This window comes from Catharus ustulatus, chromosome 22 (assembly GCF_009819885.2).
Source record: "Catharus ustulatus isolate bCatUst1 chromosome 22, bCatUst1.pri.v2, whole genome shotgun sequence".
Classification (NCBI taxonomy): domain Eukaryota; kingdom Metazoa; phylum Chordata; class Aves; order Passeriformes; family Turdidae; genus Catharus; species Catharus ustulatus.
In genome coordinates, this window is record NC_046242.1 from 2,775,847 (window position 1) to 2,800,935 (window position 25,089).

General features: G+C 47.6%; 1 protein-coding gene across 1 annotated transcript in view; it reads right to left on the reverse strand.

Annotated features, from left to right (window-relative positions):
• Positions 1 to 14,249: 14,249 nt before the first annotated feature.
• Positions 14,250 to 25,089, reverse strand: part of YPEL2 (yippee like 2) — a 31,806-nt gene continuing 20,966 nt past the window's right edge. The window contains exons 3-5 of the mRNA XM_033078094.2: positions 21,662 to 21,705; positions 20,839 to 20,947; positions 14,250 to 18,901 (exon numbers count right to left, since the gene is read on the reverse strand). Of these exons, the coding sequence (XP_032933985.1) occupies positions 18,812 to 18,901; positions 20,839 to 20,947; positions 21,662 to 21,705 (243 nt within the window). The 3' untranslated portion in view covers positions 14,250 to 18,811. The remainder of the gene's footprint in view (positions 18,902 to 20,838; positions 20,948 to 21,661; positions 21,706 to 25,089) is intronic.

Genomic DNA, 25,089 nt, shown 5'->3' on the forward strand with positions numbered 1-25,089 from the left:
CCAATGGACTCTATGCTGGTACACCCCTTTGTGGAAAATATCATATTTGTTGCCTCACCATTTACTTATTAATTTGCAATTAATGGTGATCACATACACATTTTAAACTTCAAATACACCCTCATTTCATTTCATTTTTTCCAAGAAATATTATGGTTTTATAGACACACATTTATGCACACACACTTGCAGTCTGCAGGATTTTATTTAAATCACATCCTGCTTTTGGCAGACATGGGGCTAGGTAAGGTTTTTCAATTCTCCTTTATTATTTTTTTTTTGTCCTCCCAGCCTGGGAATAGCAGATTTGGTTTTAATCAACCCCTTTTCAGTCTTGAACTTTGTCCTCCTGGAATAAATGCCATTCATTTAAGGATTTCCCTCTAATAAACATTAATGAGCCACGCTTTACAATTCCCCTGTGATCTTATCTCAGTATCACAGATGGGGAAAACAGAAACAAATTAAGGGGTCTGCACACACCACAAATCAAAGGCAGGGCTGGGGGAAGAACCTCAGCACAATTCCCTGCTCCAATAAGTGAGGAAAGTGCTCCTGTCCCTGCAGCTCTCTGGCAGTGCCTGCTGCACAGGGCAGCATTGTCACCTCCAGCCCATCCAGGAAAACTCAAATCGCTCCTTTCCTGAGGTTTAACTCCCCACAAAACTGCAAATTCTGCCAGGTGAGAGAACTTCCTCTGCTGGATTATCCCTCAGGATGTCTTTATTCCCTCTCATTTCTGATCAGCAATATTCCAGTCCCTACCCCTACATCTTTCCCAGAAGAGAGGAATTCTCATCTCCTAGCTCTGAACAATGATGTCCATTCCACATGAAGAAAACCCACATTTATTAATTACACCCAGCAAGAAAAGCCAGGTAATTGCCTCGTGCCACTTTTCCAAAGAGCAATCCCCGAGCTGTGATTTCAGCAGAGACACAAGAAACCAATGTTCCCTGCAAGCTGCACTCCTGTCAGACACCCAGCAGTTCTCCTGACAGCCAGGATTTTTTTGTGGCACTGGCTGTGAGTCATTATTGAAGGAGTGTTATTCTTAAAAGAGAGGAAGAGTGCTGGAGAAAGGAGGTGTTAGACAGGAAAAAACCCAAACCCCTTTCACGCCCCCATCTGCTGTCTTACAGTGCCTTGCTACCAAACATTTACAAATTGACAAGTTTTACTGCAAATCCTGCTCAGCTTGTTGAAAATTGCTTCTTTTTGAAGTCAGAATCAGACATTTAGCCTTTCTCCCCTACAATTAATATATTTTTCCTGTGTTTAGCTCCATGGAAAACAACAATTCCTAGGGTGCAGCCTTCTGCCAGGACAGCCAGGTTATTCCCAACTGCACTCCCAGGTTTCTGCTAAAAAAAGGCTGCAGGAAATACAGCACTGGCAGGAACCTGCACTGCTTTAGCCTGGTTTGTTCTGCAGGTGGGCAGTGTCCAGCCAGATCCAAGCTGGGAATTGCTCTGGTGGAATAAAATATTTTTGTGCTGGGAAGGGATCTGCAGTTCTCTTGCCGTTGAGAAGCTCCTCAGCCAGGTCTGACTGAGCTGTGGCACAAAGGGGGACAGAAGTGTCACAGCAGCTGCTCATCCTCTTGTTTTTGGCCACACAGCCCTGCCCAGCTCACCCCAAAGCTGACCCTGTTCCTCCCCAGCTGCTCTGGAGCTGTGTCTGCACATGAGTCACAGTCACACACTCAGGTCTCCGTGCCCCAGTTCTGCAAACATTCCTGCACAAAAATCATTGTATCCAACAGGAGAGACCTGCCATACTCACTGAGATTCTTAAAGCCCTGTTTTCTCTTTAAAGTTGATCCAGGAAATGATTCTGTCCATTTACCCCCCTCACATGCACGCCTGCTTCACCCTTTTTAAATTTAACTCCAGTGTCAGATCTGCAGCTGTTTCCGAGGCCACATCCATGAATGATTGCTGCCCCTGCCAGGTGCAAGCCTGAATAAAAAGGTCATGGGCTGGGGAGAGGATTAAGCTTTGGCTCAGCTGTTTGCATTCTCACACAGAGCACGGTCTGTCCATCCATCCATCTGTCTGTCAGCCCTCTCACACCATCCAGACAGGTGAGGAGCTGGGTGTTGGAAACAATTCAGTGACGCTCGCTCAGAGCCCCTGCACCGTGTCTGTGGTTTATAAAAAGCTCCCCCAGCAATCCCCCAAGCAGCCCTTGCATCAGTGAAATGATCTGTGCAGAAATATAAATGCAGAGTGGCATGGGAACAGTCTCCCTGGAGACTGGGGTAGGGCAGACTGGAGAATACCTAAAGCTCTAAACGGTGTCTGAGATTTTCATGCTAAATTGGAACATTTTTTTCCTTCCCACGCTTACCTTAGGAGATGAAGGAAGGAGCTTATGGGCACTTAGCACATACACTGAGAGCAGGCAGGGAAAAAAATCCAGATCCATCTCCCCCTGAAGTATTCCACTGATTCAAGGCCTTTTGTACCTGCAGCAGTGAAAGTTGTTGGCTTTTTAAAGACCTTCTCACGCTTGCACTTCTGTTACAGCCCATGGGAGGCTTCTAATCTATTTCTGTATATTAGACATCCTTCCTCTGCTGACTTCCTTATCAAAAGTGCAAAACAATCAATAATTCACTTAGGCCCTACATTCCCATTAGAGTGCACCATGGCTGGGATTTAAATATTTTTCTGTGACTGCAGAATGAGCAGATATCCTAAACTGCCCTGGAAATGCCCTCTTACATGTGACAGCATCTCCTGCCACTCAAAGCAGTTTTATTTCTCCAGCTGTTAAATGTAGGACAAAATACTACTCTTTTGTTCTATATTAAGACCATGGAATAACAGCAGCTGACTTCCCAGCCTCTGTCCTCATGGAGGGGAATGCAGGATGAAGAATTAACCCCTGGCATGAGCTTTTCTCCTGCTAAGTCAATAAGAAAAGCCAGATCTCCTGCACCAGATAACAAAAAACTGGAGTTGAGGAGCTGGGGTTGCCTTCCTCCCCTTTCCTGGCCCTCACCACGTTCTGTAGGTCCAGGCTCACCTGGGATTTCCTTCCACAGCCTTGTTTGGAAGGACCTGAGGTTTGTGTAGCTGAATTAAGGATAAAAAAGCAGGTTGGAACTCTCCTTACCTTTCCCACAGATGCTGTCACACCTCCCAGGAATGAACTCATCCCTTCCACCCCTCTGGCTCAGCTGGTTTTGGAGGGGAAGGGCTGAGCTCCAGGAGATCAAGGGAGTCACAGAGGATGTCCAGAGTGACAAGTGACAAGTGCCACATCCTCCACCAAACAACTCCTAAAACTTCTGACCAGTGACAGCCACTGGGACAGCCTATCAGACCACAAAACCCCCTCACATTTTATCAGGGAACTTCAACCTCTCCCATTTCCCCTTGTCCCCGTGTTTAATCTTTCAGTGTCTCAGCTCTGCAGATCCAAGCATGCAGCAGTGAGGGCAGAGCATGGGCTGCACCACTGCTAATGACTTCACTTCTTCCACCAGCTCTGGAAAAAAAAACACAAACAAACCCAAATCCCTGCTCCTGCATAATTGTGGCTCTGTTATTCATGGATCTTAAATGTACTCCTTCATGAATTTTAATGTGTGGTCCATTTTCTTCCCACTAATCCTACATTAGGCTGGTTTATAGAGTGAACATTTGCCCTCCTCTGCTTTTGATTCTCCAGCAGCACCGTGGCTGTCCCCAGGCTCTGCCCTTGTCTCAGCTGGGCTGGCACTGAACTTTTACCAACATAAAAGTGTTTTCTTATCAGATGCTCCTGTTCTGGGCATCCCTGGCAGGAGCAGCGGGGTGGCAGCCTGGGAACAGCAGCTCTTTATTTTGCCCACGGGTTTGGCAATCTCGTGGGGTGAGTATGAGCTGTGCTGTTCGAGGCAACGCCTGTCTGCAAGTCTTGAGCACCAGGCTTTTATAAATCCCTTTTTTCCCAGCTAAAACCGTCTCCACAAGTCATCAGGAAGGAGTGAAAGCCTTTCAGGAAATCCTCCTTTCCAAGGAATTCCTGATGAGTGGCACACAAGAGCAAACCACAGACAGCTCCACACCACCACAAGCTCTGGGGTGCTGAGCAGCCTTATTTTAAATGATAATGGTTAAATTAAAAATTGTAATGGTTAAAAACCAGACAGGACCATGAGATACTCTCATATGCAGTTTGAGCCTGTTCTTTCACTACTAAATTTAATAATTTGTTCAGCTGAAGTGGTGTTTGCAAAGGGAAGATGCCCAGACTCAGTTTAGGTGGAGGAAGCCACAATTTCCCCTGGAAACAATCCCTGAGGATTCATTCTGCCCTGAGCAGTGGAGTCTACAACAAACTGAGGCAAGATGCTGTGTTGGTGTTAAATTGCCAAGAATATCTCAAACCCAGCCCTCACAGAACCCTGATTAGATGATAGAGAAATATTGTACAGTTCTCAGTTCTAACCTTCTAAAAATATGAGAACTTTGATATATAAATGCATTTTGAGCACCTGGCTGGTGCTGACTGTGAATGTTCCCAATTGCCTTTAATTCCACACCACTTACAGAACTTGGTAATGTTTATTTTTCTAAGATATCCAGGACATGTTCTGAGGATTGCAGCCCTGGGGACAATCTGTGCCAGCAGTGCACCAGAGGCAGGAGTGAATGGGGCTGGAAATCTGATTTGATTGAAACAACACTGACCTGATGAGAAGCGAGGAGTCCGACCCAAGCCTGCAAATCCCATCTGTTTCTTATTCCTGTTATGGGTGAGCTAAAACCCTAAATCCACACAGCTCTGAGCTTTGAAGCCAAATTTTGCAGCTTGAGTCCATTACCAGCAAATGATGATGCTAGCCCAGCTCCTTCAATTGAGGGCTGGGATTTGTAACAACATTAAATGAGGGAGATGCATTGCAGGGTGACTAACAGCTGATCTGGGAAGGCACTTGGAGACAGGAATGGTGAATAAATTGGCCCACCTCTTTGCTCCCCATAAAATTATTATCAAAACACTCATGGTTAATGGTGTTCTGAGGGTTAACTGATGTTTGAGAACCCCTCTGATGCTCCTCAGCTGTTGGGAACTAATAAAACTCTCTCAGTTATTGTGTTAAGTTACAGTTTTTGCTGGTTTTTCTTTTTTTTGCAGCAAATTGATGTCAGAAAAAAATCTAATCCATAAAGCAAGCAGCTAAAAAAAAAAAATAAAAATGAGCATATTCAGAAAAAAAAAAAGGAAAAAAGACAAAAAAAAGCAAGCCTTGTCTCTTCTTTAATTCCCCAGAACAAAGCTGGAGAAGGCTGCTCCCTGAGTGAGGATGGAATTTGGCAATTCCATTCCCATTACTGCAGAGCAAACCTGTTCAATATATAATGGCTCAAGGACAATGTGGATTGGAAAAAATAAACTTGGAGCTGTGAGGCACCTAATTATTTTCCATCCATCCACCTTCACATTAAACCCCAGGGTTTGCTGCTTCCCCAGCTGCTGGGGCAGCCTTGGAGTTTCTCTGTTTATAGAATTGCAATTACTCAGGACTGGCTTTGTTTGGAGAAGAATCCCTGTCCATCCTCACTAATGGCTTCTTCTGATCTCATCCAGTGTGGAGGATTTCCTGAGCATCTTAAAAACATTCTTCACTCTGCCTTTTTAGTTTGGCCAAAGCTTTAACGAGTTCAGCAGAAGAGCTGTGTGTTTGAACTAGGTTTGCTGATGCTGTGCTCTCTGTTCCCTCCCTGTGCTCACAGCAGGGCTGGGGCTGCTCACATGAGAGATTTTTTGGGGTAAGGACCTGTGAGGGTGGTGAGGAAGTGTTACCCAGAAAAAAAAAACAAAAAAACTGTGGCTGTAACACCTCTGTAAGGGCTCAGGTGGGATGGAGCTCTGATATTTTTAGAGTAGAGATTCATCACTGTAGAGGTGAGTGAGGATTGTAAAATGTCCACAGGAAATGGGGAAAAAATTAGAAAACTCTCATTACTGAACTGCAAAACAACATTTCCACCCCACTCAATACTCTTCCATTGCACCTAAACTAACTTACATCTGTAAGCACAGCAGAGGAGTTTACAAACACTACAAACAAACCCCTAAAGCAGCTGTGTGACCAGAATTTCCTTCAGCCAGAAGAATTTTCACCCTCAGACTCATCAGACACGTCTGAGCCTGGTGTAATAACTCCCAGCAGTGCTCTCTGACAGGCTGAGTTACTGATTCTCCATAATTCCCTTTTTGTGCTCTGAAATATCATCTCCTCTATCTAAAGCAAATTGATCTTTTCACCCAATCTGTTGGACAGATCTACCACTTAGCATTCAATGACTATTTCAGGAATAAAACCAGTTTGTGATGCTGACACCAGCCCTGAGCACGAGCTCCTGGTGTCTGCATCAACCCCAGGAAGGCAGCAAAAAACCCCCTGGAGCAGCTGCTGCCTCTGTGTCTGGATCATAAATAAAACAAATGCAAGAACTGGAGAGATAATCAGGGGAAAAGCAGAATATTTTGGTCAGGGCTGGGTTATGGGTGTCAGGATGGGCATGGAGGGGATGGATCCACTCTGGCAGAACCTCTGAAGCTGAATTTTGACCACTTAATGAATTTTTTTGCAGTGAAAGGACTGACAGGGTTACTGCAAGGAGCATCAGTGCTCAGAGGGATCTCACACACAGCTCTCCAGGCTGGGTTTGAAATTCCCAGGCTGAGTTTGAGATTCCCAGGCTGGGTTTGCCAAAGCTGGGTTTGAGTTTCCCAGGCTGGGTTTGAAATTCCCAGGCTGGGTTTGAAATTCCCAGGCTGGGTTTGAGATTCCCAGACTGGATTTGAGATTCCCAGGCTGGGTTTGAAATTCCCAGGCTGGGTTTGAGATTCCCAGGCTGGGTTTAAGTTTCCCAGGCTGGGTTTGAGATTCCCAGGCTGGGTTTGCCAAAGCCAGGTTTGAGATTCCCAGGCTGAATTTGAGATTCCCAGGCTGAGTTTGAAATTCCCAGACTGGATTTGAGATTCCCAGGCTGGGTTTGAAATTCCCAGGCTGGGTTTAAGTTTCCCAGGCTGGGTTTGAGATTCCCAGGCTGGGTTTGCCAAAGCCAGGTTTGAGATTCCCAGGCTGAATTTGAGATTCCCAGGCTGAGTTTGAGATTCCCAGGCTGGGTTTACCAAAGCCAGGTTTAAGTTTCCCAGGCTGGGCTTGCCAAGGCTCCATCCCCTGTGTGACAATGACCCCAGGGCTCCTGGGGTGCAGCAGCCACAGCCTGCTCCTCACTCTGCAGGAGGCAGCTCCCAGCCTCATCCCAATTAATCATCTCCTAATGACTTTCTGAACTGGGAGGATTTCCTTAATTACACCAGTTATTACACTTTAATCAAGAAATCAATTTTTCAGCCACCCCAGACCCGGCTGTCCTGGCCCTGCACTGAGTGGGATCAGAGGAATTTGGGAGTGGTGCATGCCAGGGCTGGGCACCAAATCCAGCTGGAACTGACTGAATTAAGATCCCTGCACTGCCCTTCCACAGCCAGGAGTTTTTTCCATGTGTTTTTCAGGCACCTGACACAGATGCCAGGCACAGCTCAGTGCCCGTGTGCCCGGCTGGACACGTGGCAAAGGATCTGTGTGGCTTCACCCACTCCCAGCACAGCCCCTCCTGCCTCTGCAAACCCTCTGGAATGAAATAAAATCATCAAATGGAAATCCTGGGGGTGCTGGGATGTGCTCTGGTGTGACACCGTGCCCAGAAGTTAATTAAACATTAACCTCACTTTTCTGTTCCACTTTTCAGGGTTTGTCTGAACCTCCTGCTCGCTGGGGAGGGTTGGTGGCTGTTCCTGATCTAAGCCCTGATCCAAACCCTGATCCAAACCCTGATCCAAGCCCTGATCCAAGCCCTGATCCAAGCCCTGATCCAAACCCTGATCCAAACCCTGATCCAAAGCCTGATCCAAAGCCTGATCCAAGCCCTGATCCATTCCCTGATCCAAACCCTGATCCAAACCCTGATCCAAACCCTGATCCATTCCCTGATCCAAACCCTGATCCATTCCCTGATCCATTCCCTGATCCAAACCCTGATCCATTCCCTGATCCATTCCCTGATCCAAACCCTGATCCATTCCCTGATCCAAGCCCTGATCCATTCCCTCCTTCCCTGCTTTTGTTGGGATTCAGCCCAGGGGGATCCCCCAGGATCTCTGGGGTTTGGGGGACCTCGAACATTCCCAGCACACTTTCACAGCACAGCATTGCTCAGATTCTTTACACTTGATTAATTACTGGGTGGGGTTTAATTCTCTCTCTTCTGGGTGGCAGAGCCAGCCCCAGCCAGTTTTATTTTCCCTGGTACCATCCTTCCTCCCATCCTCCCCTGCACAGAGGATGAGGCCACTGGGACAGGGCTGGGATTTCCAGTACCTGCTGCCTCTGTGAGGAGCTAAAAATAAAAAAGCATCTGCTAAAAATACTGAATGATCAGGGAAAAAAAAAATGCTAAACCCCAGAGATCTCCCTGGACTGTGAGGATTAATTTGAATTTCCCTTTAATCCAGACAGAAATTGTGACGTCCCTGCTGGCGGGCACAGCTCCACGGGCAGGATCTGCAGTTCTGCTTCCCCAGCTTTGGGTGCACTCCAAAGGAAAATGGACACACCACAAGCAGGAGGCCACAGGGTGCCAGAAATGTGTCCCAAATCCCGTGGCTGCAGCTCCCAGGGTGTCCTTGCCCAGCTCCAGCTCTGTGCCTGCCTGCAGCACTTTTGGGGTGCTCTGGTTCTGTACCCTGCTGGAAAAGGGACCAGAGCTCCCAGATTAGAGGTAAAATAAGATTTTACTCTCCACTTTTAAAGGAAGGAAAGAAGTGATCAGAGCAAATTTGTGGTCTTCCAAACAGACAACAAAATTAATTCCTGGAAGGAATTACCTGAAAGAGCAAAGGATGTTGTACACCCAAAAACCTCTGTGAGCCCTGCAGTGACCACAGCCCCTCCCTCCAAATCCTTGGGAAACTCTGCCCTGCCTTTATCCCAGTTTAAAATGGATAACACAAGGAAAGGGCACACACTGGGCTCTCCCTGCTCAGCTCAGAGGAATTTTGGGGGTCCTGGAGCAGGAAGGGCTCAGCCTCAGGAATATTGTGAGCACTGAGCAGACAAAGGCTCCCAGTTTGAGGTGTGATTTATGTGCAGCAGCACATAAACACCTGAAAGGGGGTCTTTAAAAACACCTCAGACTTCACCACAATGCTGCTGCTGTGGAAAAAAAGAGAAGGAAAATGAAATGTAAGCAATTCCTTAAAAGCTGCTCCAGGAGTGCTTTCAGTGCAGCAGCCATCAGAGAGGCAAGTCAATATTTTCCTGGAGAGGAAACGCTGCTGTGTTCACACCTGGTGCTGTTTGCTCTCAGTCCTGCTCAGTGTTTGCCCAGGGCAGGATGTGGGGAAGAATTCAGGGTTTGTGTGGAGGAAGCTCTGTGGTCTCAGGAGCTGCAGGAATCTCTTCACTGGGTCGTGTTTCTGTGAGTCTCAGACAAGGGGCTGCTGTTGGGCTGGGGCTGGGCAAGGTGGATAAAAACCAAATATTTAATTCAGGAGGGCCCAACCTGCAGCTCTGCAGGATTATTCCCATGTGGTGGCTTTGCTCTGCTTTTTGGGAAGATCCCCAAAGATTTCCTCCTCCCAAACCTGCACCCTTTGTTCCCAGAGCATGAGCAGAGCTCACCCAGCCCAGGGTGGGAATCTCCCACAGGAAAACTTAGAAACCCCTGAAAATGGAAATATTTCCCTGGGATCTGAGAGGATGGAGCCACTGGGTGACATGGAGCTGAGGGGCTCAGGAAGGAGCACAGAGCTCTGCCCTTCCCAGCCCAAGGGTCAGGATTGAACTCCACAGACCTTAGCAAGGGTTTGAGCAGTGAAATGCCTCCAGCACCTGGGGAAAGGCTGGGCTGAGCTTCACCTCCCCTCTCTCTGCAGGTTTGGCCAGGCAGAGCAGCCAGGGACGTGGCTGGGCTCCCTGTGCCACCAGGAGCTGCTCCAAATCTCCCCCCACGAGCCTTTAATCAGCTTCCACCTGGGATTAGCTCAAACATTCCCAGCCTCTGGTTCAAAATAGCTTTTCTTGCTTGTGGGTAACTAATCCAAAAGGAGCCCTGTCCCCAATAGCCAGCACCTCCAGCCAGGGTGGGCTTTTCCTAAGGCTTGATCCTTGCCTGGTTCCCAAATAGTTTTGGATGGAGAACCCAGGGAATGCAGAGTTCAGAGCTGGGTTGTGCTGGGGATTCACAGAAGCAGCTGCACTGAACCCAAGCAGAGCCTGGCCTGCTCCAAGGCAGGTACAGAGAGCACAAGAGCCCAGTCTGGGCTGAATTATTTGTATTTTGAGGGAAATTCGGGTTTGGCACAAGGGGTTTCACTCAGGAACTCACAGACCCCTCGTGCTGACAGCAAAGCAAAAAAATCCTCCCTGTGTATCTGTGCACCCGGGGATGGACTGAGTTTAAAACCAACCCCTTCTGCAAAGAAAAACAGCAAAGAACTGCTGAAAACCCACAGGAAAAAAAAAAAAATCATCTCCCCCAGCACCCAGAGGAGCAGCAGGGTGGGGAGGGACGTGCAAGCAGCCACATCCCCAAGTGCAGCTGCTGACGTGGCTGTGATTTAATAAAGGACATCATTAGTGCCCTGCTAATGGCTCCAGGCGCCGGCAGCAGGGCTGGCTGGCTGCTGGCAGCTCCCATCCCCACCAGGCTGCTAAAGATTAAATTCACCTCCACAGGGCTAAAAAGGATTTGCATCAACAGTTCCCCCATCCCTGCCCTCATAACCGGGCACAGGGAGCCACAGCAGCTCCAATCCTGCAGCCTGACAGAAATCCCACCTCAAATTAAGGATGAAACAGCCTCAGCCCTTCAGCCCCTTCATCTCCTCCCCATAAAACTGCTCCCACCTGGCTCCTTCCCTCTGACCTGCCACAACACCCAGCAAGGCTGAGCAGCAAAACCCAGCTGAGGTTCCAGCAGCGACACCACTCCCAAAAAAAAATCCCTCCCAGTAAAAACACATCCAGAAACCAGCAGGACCTGGGGATGGTGATGGGCACAGCCTCAGAGCCATCACTCCTGGGGTTTCCCCAGCCTTTTTCTCATCAGCAGTGCTTGGGGTGCTGATGAGCTGCCCACAAATTGATTTTGATGGTGAGGTGTTTGTTTTTGTGTCCTCAGAGTTTTGGCTGAGCTCCTGTTTTGTGCCACGAAGGCTCTGCTGCCTCTCCCTCATCCAGGCAGTGTCTGCACCATGGTTCATCTCCAGGCAGGAAACTCCAGAAAAGAAAAATCCCAGTGAGGCAGAGATGGAGCAAACCCCCCATTTCCACAGGGTGAGACAGCTGCCAGCAAAGGGACTTGGCAAAAATGGGGAACCTGGGTCAGACTGAACCCTGCAGAGCTCCAGGGCCTGGCTGGGACAGGCCCTCTGCTTCTGTCTGAACCCTCCATAAAAATAGCACAATTATGGGAAAATCCTCATCCAAGTGGAAAAGAAAACACCAGTCTGGCTTTCCCGAGGAAGCAGAGCTCCATAAAAGCTCTCCTCCAGCATTTGCTGTTTCTGTCAGGAGTCCAAAGCCTTGCTCAGAGCCCTTCACCCTCCACAGGGTGAGGCCAGGCCCATGGTAAAGGATTTTATGATTTTTTTTTTCCCCAGCATTTCAGTTCACCTCATCAGAAGTTTCCATGCACTGGGAAGAAATCTGCAGGAGCCCTGGAGCTCAGCAGGGCAGCCCCCACCAGCAGCAGCTGCTTGATCCTGGGCCATAAATAACAGGCCAGGCTGGAAAATCTCCATGGGGACATTTTCTCCATGTTTTTGTCACAAAAGTCGAGCTGGTGATGTCTGTCACCCCCTGTCCCTGCTGTCCTTTCCCTCAGTCTCCCAGTGCTTGATTCCTTTTACAGATTTGGGGAGCCCTGACAGATGGGATTTAATCCTGGAGAGATTTAATTCAAGGTGCCCATCCCCAGATTCCCCAAAAAACAGCAGAACCCTGCCTGGCTCTGTGGTTTTTGGAGAAGGGTGGCACCAGGGCTCTGTTATTTCTGCAGGCAGGGCAGAGTCCCCCAGGGGTGAGCACGTTCCAGGTGACATTTCCTTCGTGCCTGGCTCCCTTCTCTGGGACTTTTCTCGCTCAGCAGCAGAGAACGGCTGGGCTCTATTTATACCCCACCCTGGAGCCGGGTGAAAATAACCCTGGGGTGTTTGGCAGCCTGAAGTGCTACTGAAAATCCTCCCTGGCAGGGAGAAAAACCCTCAGGTCAGAGCCAGGTCCTGCTGGGAAAGGAGGAGCTGGGGGAAGCCCAGGGGCACCCGTGGGTTGGACCCAAGTGAGGAGGAGAGGGATGGAGTGAACCTAAGGAGCAGCAGCCCTGTGTCCCAAAAATCCAGCTGGGAAGTAGAGCAGGAGGGTCAGATCACTCCTGAGCCAGGATTAAAGGCCACTGGCACTGATGTATTTTTAGCTTCGTGATCATCCTGTGAAAAAAAATCCCTGATTGTGGTTGCTGGGTGGGAGGAGTCTGGAGCTGCCCCAAGCTCGGCCCTGCTGCTCCTTAGAGCCCTGGCCATGAGAAGGTCAGGGTGACTCCTGCAGTGCTGTCACCCCACAGGGACTGGGGACACACCCACACATCCCTCATCCATCCATTTTCCATGGATCCATCCATCCATCATCCATCATCCATCATCCATCCATCCATCCATCCATCATCCATCCATCATCCATCATCCATCATCCATCCATCATCCATCCATCATCCATCATCCATCCATCCATCATCCATCATCCATCATCCATCCATCATCCATCCATCATCCATCATCCATCCATCCATCATCCATCCATCCATCCATCCATCATCCATCCATCATCCATCCATCCCTCCATCCATCCATCATCCATCATCCATCCATCATCCATCCATCCATCCATCATCATCCATCATCCATCCATCATCCATCATCCATCCATCCATCCATCCATCCATCCATCATCCATCCATCATCCATCCATCATCCATCCATCCATCCCTCCATCCATCCATCCATCATCATCCATCATCCATCCATCATCCATCCATCATCCATCATCCATCCATCATCCATCCATCCATCCATCCATCCATCCATCATCCATCCATCATCCATCCATCATCCATCCATCATCCATCCATCCATCCCTCCATCCATCCATCCATCATCATCCATCATCCATCCATCATCCATCATCCATCCATCCATCCATCCATCATCCATCCATCCATCCATCATCCATCCATCCATCCATCCATCATCCATCCATCATCCATCCATCCATCATCCATCCATCCATCCATCCATCCATCATCCATCCATCATCCATCCATCCATCCATCCATCCATCATCCATCCATCATCCATCCATCCATCATCCATCCATCCATCCATCCATCATCCATCTGCTGGGTCCATCCCTCCCAGCCCTGGGGGATTTTCCCTGCAGGACTCACAGAAACCTTCCCACATCCCAAGGGATTCCCAGTCCCACACCACACAGGGTTAAACCTTTGGGGTTTTGGATGATCCACAGCAGCTCTGGGGGCTGTAGAACAAGCCCAGCACCAGGAGCTGCCCCACACAGACCCTAAAGGACATTTTTGGCACTGTCATTGTCCCCAGGGGAGGGGCAGTGTCTCAGGGAGACACACACCAGGGCCAAGAAAAGCAATTTAAGATTTTGCTGAAAGCCAAGATCCGATTACCTGACCCCACTGTCCCCTGCCCAGTTTGGTTCCCTCTCACCTCCCTTGGCCTTTCCCACCTCCCAGGAATCCCCCAGCTCCTCTCAGGTGCAGCTTTGCCTGAGCTCACCCCCTTTTCACACAAAGAGGGTTTAAGTTGCTTTTTCAGCCCTGTGGGGAATTAAGGGCGCTCAGCAGCACGGGGCACTGGGACAGGGACAGGACACTGGGACAGGGACAGGGGACAGGACAGGGCACTGGGACAGGGACAGGACAGGGCACTGGGACAGGGACAGGGCACTGGGACAGGGACAGGGCACTGGGACAGGACAGGGACAGTGGGAGGAACAGGGATTGCACCAGCCCTTCCCAAAAATCCCAAATAAAGCACTCTGTGTTTCCATCTGAGGTGGAGGCAGCAGGAATTGCTGGATCCCATCCCCTGGGAGCAGCTCAGGATTTCAGGGATTTGCAGAGAATAAAGCAGAAACCTTCAGCAGCAGCTTTAGTACTTGAAAATTTTATTTTCTCAAATGAGCACCAACACATATTGTAAATATGACAAACAATACGCCTCCCTCTAATACTGAAGAACTATTTACATGTACAAATACATGAAAAGGTGAAAACCAATTATTTGAAAACAAACAATTGCATTTATGACTGAAGCAAATGACCTGAAAAAAAAAATTAAAATAAGATCAAAGAAATAAAAGTGTACACAATTTGTAAACACAAGAGCATCCATAGACAGGCTGGTATTGGAAATATTGTCCTTAGTTTTGTCAGTGGGGAAAGCATTCCCATTTCCTTAGGAAGAACAAAACAAAGGATACACACAGTTGGAACAATGAGAACAGCTTATTTGTGGTTGTACCTTACACAATGCCATTCTGCTTGCATTTAAATATGTTGATTTTTTAATTTTTTAATTTTTTTTTTCTGAATTCAAGATGATTTTGTTTCCCCTCTTCTGCTCGTTCTTTTTCACCAGGATTTCTGCAGAAAATCTGTCTAACCTGATTGTTTCTGAGCACTGAGCTGAGCTTGGTGTGTGGTGTCCCCTCTTCATCCCCAGAGCAGGGGTGCAGTGAAATGCATGATTCACACCCTCTGACAGAGCAGGCAGAAAAATGCACACAGGGAAAATTCTCACTTGATCATCACGAGAACAACAGGGTTTGTTTCACAGGGTTTGGTTTTTGTTTTTTTTTTCCTGTGTGGTTTGAAGTTGTGCACCAAACCCAGAGAATGAAACAGTTCTTGAACAGCTCCTTGCTCAGCAAAACACAGTCCAGTGGTTTGTGCTGTTGGTCCACTTTGGGATAAACAAGAGACCAAATGAAATAAAAACGAAGGAGAGTGAGAAGGGGGGAGATCAAAGACAGAAAGGAGAACAAAAGAAATGAACTTTACTGCCACGAGAGGTAAACTTTTACTCTGATTTGTTATGTAGCAGCCTGGTTGAAAAAAATAAAACAACAACAAAAAAAACCTCCCCTCAGAAATAAAATCAGGATCCAAAGATTTATGGTTTAGGTTAAAATCAACATGGAGTTAAAAGCTCCATCCTCCATCCCTGCTGCAACAATAAATGTGAGGCTGCAGCTGCTGCCCAACCCCAATTCCTGCAGCTCCAGATCTACTCCAGCCAATTCTGGTGCAAGAGGAAATCCCAGCCTGGACCTGGAGCCCTGGGAGTGCCTGCAGCCCAAACATCCCCAGCTGGGAGTGCCCTCTCCTGCCACACCCACAGCAAGCACGGATCCACCTCACAGGACAATGTCAATTAGGATTTTTGTTTCCCTTTAAACATATTTTCCAACAAATAACAGAAGGAAACAGGATCATCATAAACAACAACAACAAAAAAAAAAAAAAAAGAAAAAAAAGTGCTCTCAGGGAGGGGCTCTGAGAAAACAGCACCAAATATATTATTTCTTTTAAAAAAATTAAATATTATTTACAAAAGAATATTTCACAAGATAACGTCTGGGGGGGTTATTTTTTCTGCTTTGTATATATTATCATCTGAATATTTCTTACAGGGGTCAGGATTTCACACCAAGACAATCCACCAAAGCAACAACAATTTCAAACTTACTCAAGTCTGAGCTTTGGGGTGGAGGGGGGATGTAAACTCAAGGCTGCTCACAGCTGCCCAGACACCAAGAGAAGGAGGAAGACTCACTGCTGTGTTTTCCTGAGGATGCTGCCCTGGAGAGCAGCACCACAGCTCAGGGAGCAGCTGCCATGGGCACATCTCCATCTCTCCTGGGAAGAGGCCCCAGCTGGCTCAGCTCAGCTCAGCAGGGAAGTTCTTTGGTTATCTCTGAGTGTGTCACTGTGGCTCCCCCACCAGCACAGATCCCAAATTCCAGCCAGCAGCCCAAGAAATGAATTCCTGCTGTTCAGTGGACACACACAGGAGCTGCACAAGGCCACCCCTCCTCATCCTCCTGTGCAGGACATCACAGCCACTGCCCAGGGATGCTCTGAGGACATCACAGGGATGTTCTGGGTGCAGGGACAGGCACAGCCACACATTGAATTCCCACCAGGGCTCAAGGCCAGGCTCTCAGCAAGAGGCTGAAGGGACAAAACCAGTTACAAGCACATTAAGACTCAAGCTTGGACTGGTTGCCATTAAAAGCCCAACACTTGTGGCCAGTAAAAACCAGCCAGGTCTGATGGGGCATTGTCCTTTGTTGTCCCAAATGAATGGATAAAAACATTTCCACCTGGCAGCAGTCTCTGGTGTTTCTCAGAGCAGTTCTCTGCACAGCCCTGCCTTTTGTATCACTTTGAGATCAGCAGTCACTGCAAATCCCAACATCAAACCCTGAGCCCTGTGTGCTCTTCTCAACCTCACAGGATCTGGGATCAGCCCTCACCTCTCCCAGCTCCTTTAAAGGCTCTGTGGAGACTGAAGAGCTCTCTGAAGAACAGGAATTACTTCCCACTAGTCAAAACCCAATAAATTGCCATGGATCCTCAATAAAGGACAGGTCAGTGCCAGAATCCACAAGACAGCAGGTGCTGTGGAATTTTTGATTTTTCCTGGATTTGTCACCAGAGGGAATGTGGCTGATGGAAGCAGAGACAATCCAAAACAAAAGCTGAAGCAATTGTTACACAGCCAGAGCAGGAGGGTGAGGGCAGGAGCCACCTCTGGACAGGCTGGTCACAAACTCCATCCCCTGCAGGACCTGGCCAGCTCCACCTCATTTCTCCAAGGCTGTCAAGAACAGAGCTTTGAGAGACAATAAAAAACCCAACTTTGCTTCATCAGGTTTGGGTTTCAGCACAAGGATCCAACACTGAATTCACCCTGATCCTTAAGGAGAGTCTCTATTCACATTCCCTGCCAATTTAACAACAAATGATTCCTCCACAGCCCCCTAAAATCTCAGTGACAACAGCTGACAGCTCCAGAGCTTCTGTTTCATAAGGAGCCACCACCCCTGCACAACACTCTTTCCTTCTGGATTAAGAAAGATTTCCCCCCATGGATTAACCTACTTGAAAGAATTCTGCCAACAAAAAGAAAAATTCACTTGGGGAGAGAGAAAACGAACTCAGCTCAACAGTCCTGGGTTCTGCACCAGCCACTGGCTGGGTGCTGCAGAGCAAACTCCTCAGTGGGATTTTGGAGTAACACAATTCCCCTCCCCACATCCACCTCGGGAAGGTGCTCAGGAATTCCCATGGAACAATTCAAATGGGAAGGATCCTTGTCCCTTCTGACACCCACATCGACCCCTCAAGGCATGGATCATTCCAGGGGTGGTGGGAAGATGTTGAATTTCTTTTTTTTTCTTTCTCATTCTCCCTGTGCTTCTGGGAGTGGGAAAAGGGGGGGAAACCTCAGGGCTTGAAATATTCACCTGTGCAACACAACCACCAGATCTCAGCTCCCTCCTCACCCCAGCTCTGTGCCAGCCTCCCCCACTGGAGCCTGGCACTCAAGGAAAAGCTTCTGGAACAGAACTTTCCTGCTTGCACTTGTCAAAGATTGGTAAAAACACCGCCCAGGGTGCTCAGGGGAGGCCAGGAAATCCAGGGGTGCCCTCTGGCACTGTTTGTCCCCATCCTCCTCCTCTAGGGAATTTCCTCTCCCTGCCTCACACGTGCCTTTTTGCCTTTTTGCCTTTTTCTCACCCCTCCACATTTCCTGGGCTGCAGCTGCAGCCTCCTTGTGCCTGAAGTGATTTTCTGCTCCTCTCTGAAGGGCTCAAGAGTCAGGATTTGGTTTCTCCAGCTCCACGTGGCTGTGCTCTGTTGGGATGTTCAGCCTCCCCACCCTGAACCAGCAAGAAAAAGGAGAGGCAGGGAATCTCTGCAGCCTCCAGGTCCTGCCCCCTCAAACAAGGAGCTCAAAAATAGCAAACAGAACACAGATTGTGGGGGGAACAGGTTCTGGATCGGGGATTTGGAGAGAAAACACAGCTGTGAGGTAACTTCTGTCCTTTTACACAAGGAGATATTTCCCTGGCCTTTTCAGACAAGTAGATATTTCTCTATCCATTCAAACAAGTAGATATTTCTCTATCCATTTAGCCAAGCACATGATTTCTGTGTCCTTCTCAGACAAGCAGGTTATTTCTCTGTCCACTCAGACAAGGAGATGGTTTCAAGCCTCGCTTAACCAGGACTGAAAGGAGAAGCACAGCATCACTTTGTGGTGGTTCCCCCACTCCCCCACCCCTCTCCCACCTTCTCCTGCCCAAGCCTGGAGCACCTGGGAGGTGCCAGCAGAGCCCAGGTCAGGCTGGATCGAGCACTGGGCACATGGAATGGCTGTTGGGCGCTCGGTGCGTTCTCTGAGCCAACGCCAGAACAGAGAGAGAAGCAGCCAGGGTCAACTCACAAACAGAGACAAAGCAAAGAGACAGAGAGACAGAAATTTAGAGGCCAGTCACCAATAAAGATGGAGAAGGGTGTGAAGATGCTCCCGGGTTGCAGAGCCTCTAAATGCATGGAACCAAGCGTTCAGTCACTCTCTCACTCTTGGATAAATGTTCGGTTGATGGCATCTGGACACGCTGCTGGGCTGGGCTCTGCACTCAATCCCAGCCATTATCCTTGATCATGTGAGCTAGTTCAATGATGTATTTGCCTTCTTTATACTTCTGGCTGCTTTCAAAAGCGTGTTCCTGCAAGGAGAGGAGGAGGAGGAGTGAGGTTGAGGTGAAGTGTGGATGGAAATTGTGCTATGGATCGGAGCTGGGAGTGCTCCCACTGAGAAAAAATCAACTGCAGCTCTTCTCTTGGCTCCCAGGGGAAAAAAATCTTAAATCCTGCTTCTGGAATCTTAAAAAAAAAAAATATCCTGCTTCTGGAATCCTAAATCTGGCTTCTGGAATAATAATAAAAAAATCCTGCTTCTGGAATATCAAATACTGCTTCTGGAATCTTTAAAAAAAAAAAAAAAAAAAAAAAGTTATCCTGCTTCTGGAATCTTAAACTCTGCTTCTGGAATTCTAAATCTGGCTTCTGGAATAATAATAAAAAAAATTCCTGCTTCTTGAATCTCAAAACTCCTGCTTCTGGAATATCAAATCCTGCTTCTGGAATATAAAATCCTGCTTCTCAAATCCTAAATTCTGCTTCTGGAATATCAAACCCTAAATCCTGCTTCTGGAATATCAAATTCTGCTTCTGGAATCCTAAATTCTGCTTCTGGAATATCAAATCCTGCTTCTGGAATCTTTTTTAAAAAAAAAATTTATCCTGCTTCTGGAATCTTAAACTCTGCTTCTGGAATTCTAAATCTGGCTTCTGCAATTTAAAAAAAAAAAAAAATCCTGCTTCTAGAATCTAAAAAATCCTGCTTCTGGAATATCAAATCCTGCTTCTCAAATCCTAAATTCTGCTTCTGGAATATCAAATCCTGCTTCTAGAATCTTAAATCCTGCTTCTGGAATCTTAAATTCGGCTTCTGGAATATCAAATCCTGCTTCTGGAATCTTAAATTCTGCTTCTGGAATATCAAATCCTGCTTCTGGAATCTTGAAATATTGCTTCTGGAATCTTAAAAAAATCCTGTTTGTAGAATCTTAAATTCTGCTTCTGGAATCTGAAACCCTGCTTCTGGAATCCTAAATCCTGCATCTGAAATGTAAAATCTTGTTCTGGAAGATTAAATATTGCTTCTGGAATCTTAAATCCTGCTTCTGCAATCTTAAAATAAAAAATAAAAAAAATCCTGCTTCTGGAATCTTCAACTCTGCTTCTAGAATCCCAAATCCTGCTTCTAGGATCTTAAATCCTGCTTCTAGGATCTTAAATCCTGCTTCTAGGGATCTTAAATCCTGCTTCTAGGATCTAAAATCCTGCTTCTAGCTGCCTTTACACGGGGAAAAAGGAACTGGCAGCATGGACTGTGCAGATTTCTGCAGGGCAATGGCAAATGCTCCTAGGGACAGGATTTAGGGATCCCTGGGGGTAAAATCCAGCTCTCTGCAGGGTGCTTTGGGAATTTATTGATGTTTGTTAGAAATGAAGTGGTTCTCTCTCTGGGAATGGGAGGAATTATGGGGAATTTAATGTGGGAATGGGATCCCAGGAGAAAATCCCACTGTGAACAGATCTGAGCTTCTGCAGGGATTCCACCTCCTCAATTTCTGATGCTTTCCTTTTACAGCTTAGTGAAGAATATTTCTGCCCAGAGGCCATGCACACAAACTAGGATTTGTTCAGACACTGGTGGAAATGTTTGGACAAAATGGTGTGGGCCTCCAGAAGCAGAAATGAGGAGGTAACATTAAACTTTATTGGAAGGTAATTGAATTTTTAAAGAGCAAACAGATAAACTCATGTTCAACAGCATTTCCAGTGGGAAGGACACAGGATTAATGGAGCATTCTATTATTCTGATAACATCTAGAATAATAGCAAAAAAATGTGAACCACAAGACTGAAATTACCCTCATTTATGTTAAATGTCACCTCACAAAAACCAGGTGTAAATTCTTAATGAAAAAAACCCCAAAACTACATTAAAGCCGATTTTTTTTTTCCAAATACAACACACACAAAAGCAGGAGGAAAACAGATGAAAACCTGCATTTTGGGCTCCCAAAATACTCACATATTTCCAGCCCAGCGTGGTTTTGCAGTTTTCACAGTAAATATCTGCCACGGCGTGCAGTCCTGTTAACAACACCCGCTCCTCTGCAGGGCCACAGCCCACGTTAACTCTGGGACAAAGCACAGATGATGCTCCCCATTAGTGCCTTTCCACATCAAGATGCTCCAATAAAGCTGACAATGATTTCATTGAATGTTTGAAAACATGAGCAGGAGGTTCTGAGTTTCCCAGCTGTGCCTGGAAGATTTCTCACGGTTCCAGAGCAGAATGAAAAGGTAAAATGGGATTTTTTATTCAGCTAAAAAACTCAATGAAAGCTTTGAGCAGGAGATTAATAACACTCTTGTCACTTGTGCTAATTAGGCATTTGAGAAAGATTTTCATTCTCAAATTGATAAAATGGTGCTTTGACTTTCAAAATTTAAAAATGTGACTGAAATCAGCAGCGCCGAAAGACAGAGCAGCACTGACCTCCCCAAAAAACTATTTCCAGTCACTGGGAAAATCACTTAGTTTTTATGAAGTGCATATTTAGATCTCATCTATCTCCACATTTACAAAACTCTGCCTCTTTGGTCCAGCTACATCCTGGGAGAGGAGGATGACTCAGCCATTAGCTCGGATTTCTCAAGCTGATGACGAAAAAAATCACCTTTTCCTTGCTGCTTATCTGCAACCTCTACACCACTGAAACATGAATCAGGGGCTATTTCTGCCTCTTTCTCCAGGAAGTTCCCAAGTCCCAGGCAGAGGTTTTCTGGAGGAAATGATGGGTTTATTTTCCTTTTTGTTAAATGTGCCCCGAGCCACGCAGGGTACTCACACGGAGTTGAAGAGGTACGCTCGTCCTTGGCTGCCCTGGAAGGACTGGAAAGCAAAAAAATAAAGCTCAGTTGGCTGCTTGAGAGGAAAGAGCTCCAACACCTGCCCTGTGCACAGGACACACCTGGAATTTCCAGTGTTTTCATACAGGCCCAATGTGCTGCTCCAGAGCTGAGTTTTCTCTCTTACATCCCAGCAAAATCTCTTTTCACCCTTTTGGTGTTTATGAACTCCACACCACTCCTCAGCCTCGCCTGAAGGCTGCCAAAAATTGGTTTGAATCTCTTTTCAAAGTGCACTTGCAGGTGGATTTTTGCCTTGGGAATTGCACAGCCAGGTGCTGAAGGGAGCTGAGGGCTGGGATCTGTCTGTGCCAGGACTTTGCACACAAACACAGCTCTGAGATTTCCCAAAAGGCTCTGAGGGGTGTGCCAGCCTCACATCCCCACTGGCACCTGGCACAGCTTCAGGACTGCTAAACCCAGCAGGAGATGGACAAGAGAAGCACAGAGCAAAAACCAAAAAAGCAGAGCAGCTCAGATAATCCAGGCACAGCCTCCCTGCCCCACATTTCAGCACCTGAGAGCATCCCATGGCAAGGCAGAGTTTGGGAGGGTCAGGGCAGTGCCAGCCTGGCAGGACACTGCAGCATTCCCAGCTCTGTGCCATCCCCCTGGGCCTGGCTGATGGGCACCAAGTGCCACCTGCATTTTTAATGTGCTTTGACAGGCACAAGCTGAATTAAACATTTGGTGCTGTACACAGGTGACCTTGTGGGACACCTCAGGGAATGTCTGTGCCAAGGGGCAGGGGCTGGGCAAGTCAAAAAGCAGCTTTTCTGCAGCATTTAATCCTTTACTTTGTGCTTCACCCAGGAATCTTGGAATGTTTAGTGGTTTTTTTAAACCTCAGCTGATTTCAGCTTAAAAGAGGGGACACAGGGTTTTGAGGGAAAAGGGAAACATTCATGTTTTTCCTCTGAGCCCTCTAACAATGCTCCTTTATTTGCTTAAGAGCAACCTCACATCAAATAAAACAATCTCTGCCCTCCTTGGGCTGTCCCCTTCCATCAGTGCCCAATTCCTGCCTGGAGGAAAGGCAGTCCAAACCCTGACAGCTTCCTTGGGAAGATCCCCAATTGCAAAACGATCCTTTCCACACAGCAGAGGCACCTCAGAGGGCAAAAATGCCACGGGGCACCTGGGCAGGGAGCCACAGCCAGCAGTGCCAGCTGCCTGTGAGGTCTGCAGGGCAGCAAGGGCTCTGCCAGCTACAAAATCCCTGCCTGGCACAGAATTCCTGGGTCCTGGAGGGATGACTGATCTTCAGAGGACTCTCAAGTCCAATATTAGTTGCCACCCAGGACCCAGAGAGGATGCCTGAGGCACTGGGATATCTCTTTGACTCCTCAGTGCCCTGAGGAATGCCTCTTTTCTTGGGGAGGAATTAAATAGGACACATGGCTCGAGCATGTTTGTGTAATTGCATTTATTAGAGAAGCTTCTTTTAATCTCTCTGCAGCACCCAAGCTCTGTGCTGCTGCTGCTGTCATACCCCACACACAACCAGCCTGGCTGCTCCCAGACACCCTGAACCATCCCAGTGACCTGGGGGGAAAAGGGGAACCCAAAGGATGATTCCCTGCTCAGAAAGGAGAGTCCAAGACTGGGATGCCATGGAAAGGGCTCAGGGATGAAACAGAGTCCCACACCAGAGCAAAATGAAAGCAGATGAAGCTTTCTCACCATCCAGCCCTTCCCATAAATACTTCTCTGTAAATACCAAAGTGACTGAGTTTGCCAATAACAGCAGCTATGGGAGCAGAGCTTTGATTGGGACAGAAATAGGATTTTCTGTTCCTGCTGTACAAAGGTCTGTCTTTAATAAACAACAAACCCAGTCCCATCAGCTGTGCTGGGGCTCACTGGACATTGTTCCACCCCCAGGGACAGCACATCCTTCCAGAGGTGCCTGCCCTTCCTCCCAGTGCCTCAGGATATCTAAGGGTGGTCACTGAGAAAAAAAAAAATCACATTATTTATCCATTATTTGTTTTCAACAAACCACTGCTGAACTTTCAGTGCTGTCTCAATAGTCACCTTCCAGCCAGCAAAGGATTTGGCAAAACATGTAAAAAGAAGGGAGAGAAGTCTGGTAGCCACAAGATCCCCAGTGCATTTGTTCTCTGCAAGACCAAGCTGGCTGTATCTTTATAAATGCAGCTTTTATCTGGGTCTTGTAACCTGAGCAGTTCCTGGAGATGTTCCTGCTCTTCTAGCATGCCAGAAAAATTGGCATATGCTGTAATGGGAACTACAAAATCAGAAAAAAAACAGGTGTATTTATACCCAGGCAGATGCTCTTGTATTTGTTTTTGTTGTTTTGTTTGTTTTTTTAAGAGACACGCAAAGATTTCCACAACACACTTGATTTTCACTGAAGTGACAGCCAGCAGCCAGACCTACTTTCTGTGCTCTGCATTTTCTCTGTGTAGATTTTCCTGATGCACATTCAAAGGTGCATCTCACTCCCCCTCCCACAGAAATCCAGACTCTGAAACAACAGCTCCTGGCATCACCTTCCAGCTGGAAGAAATGGAAAAAATCTTTCTGGTTTTGCTTCCCACTGGAAGCCCAAGCACATATTTTTTCCCTGCACTGCTAATGCTCAGTGTCTGGCTGGAATCAACACATCTGGATGTGCCAGCAACACAAAACACATCTGGATGTGCCAACAACACAACCCTCCCTCTCCATCCTGTCTGAGCCCTCTGAAAAAAATCAACTTGAGCTGTTGGGATTGGAGATGCAGCTCATTCCCCTGGCACTCAGCTCAGGAGCCCTCCCTGCTCCTGGGTGCTCACAGAGAAGGATCCAAAAGCTGCAGGGCCCCAGAAGTGCTGGCTGGAGCATCCAGCGGGGAGCCAGGAGCCTGGATCAGCAGTTTGGAGCAGATCCTCTCTCCCCTCAGGGCACAAGCTCCATGTTAAGATGCTTTGGCAGCTGCTCTGGTGTAAGAAGCTCCTGCCACCCAATTTGCAGCCCCTCAGCTGTGCTGATCTCAAATTAGAGCTGTGAAATCGTTGGTTTAAAAACCAAATGTTTTGCAGGGAGTGGGTTTGAGGGAAATGGTTTTTCCCTGTTTGCCCTGTTAACCAGTTAAAGGACAATCCCAGGGAGTGCTTGGTGGTCAGTTTGGGGCAGACACAGCCCTGGGGAGGAGGGAATTCTATAAATGTGGGGGTAGAGAGGCAGAACTGCAGCTCTAGTGGGAGTCTGAGCCTGCAGAGAGGTTCTTGGGTTTTCACAGACACTGCTGAACCAGCCCTGCTGCAGGAGCAGGACCTGCACACACATCCAGCTCTGGGCACACACATCCAGCTCTCTGGGCACACAGATCCTGCCCAGCCTGCAGGACCATGACTCCTGC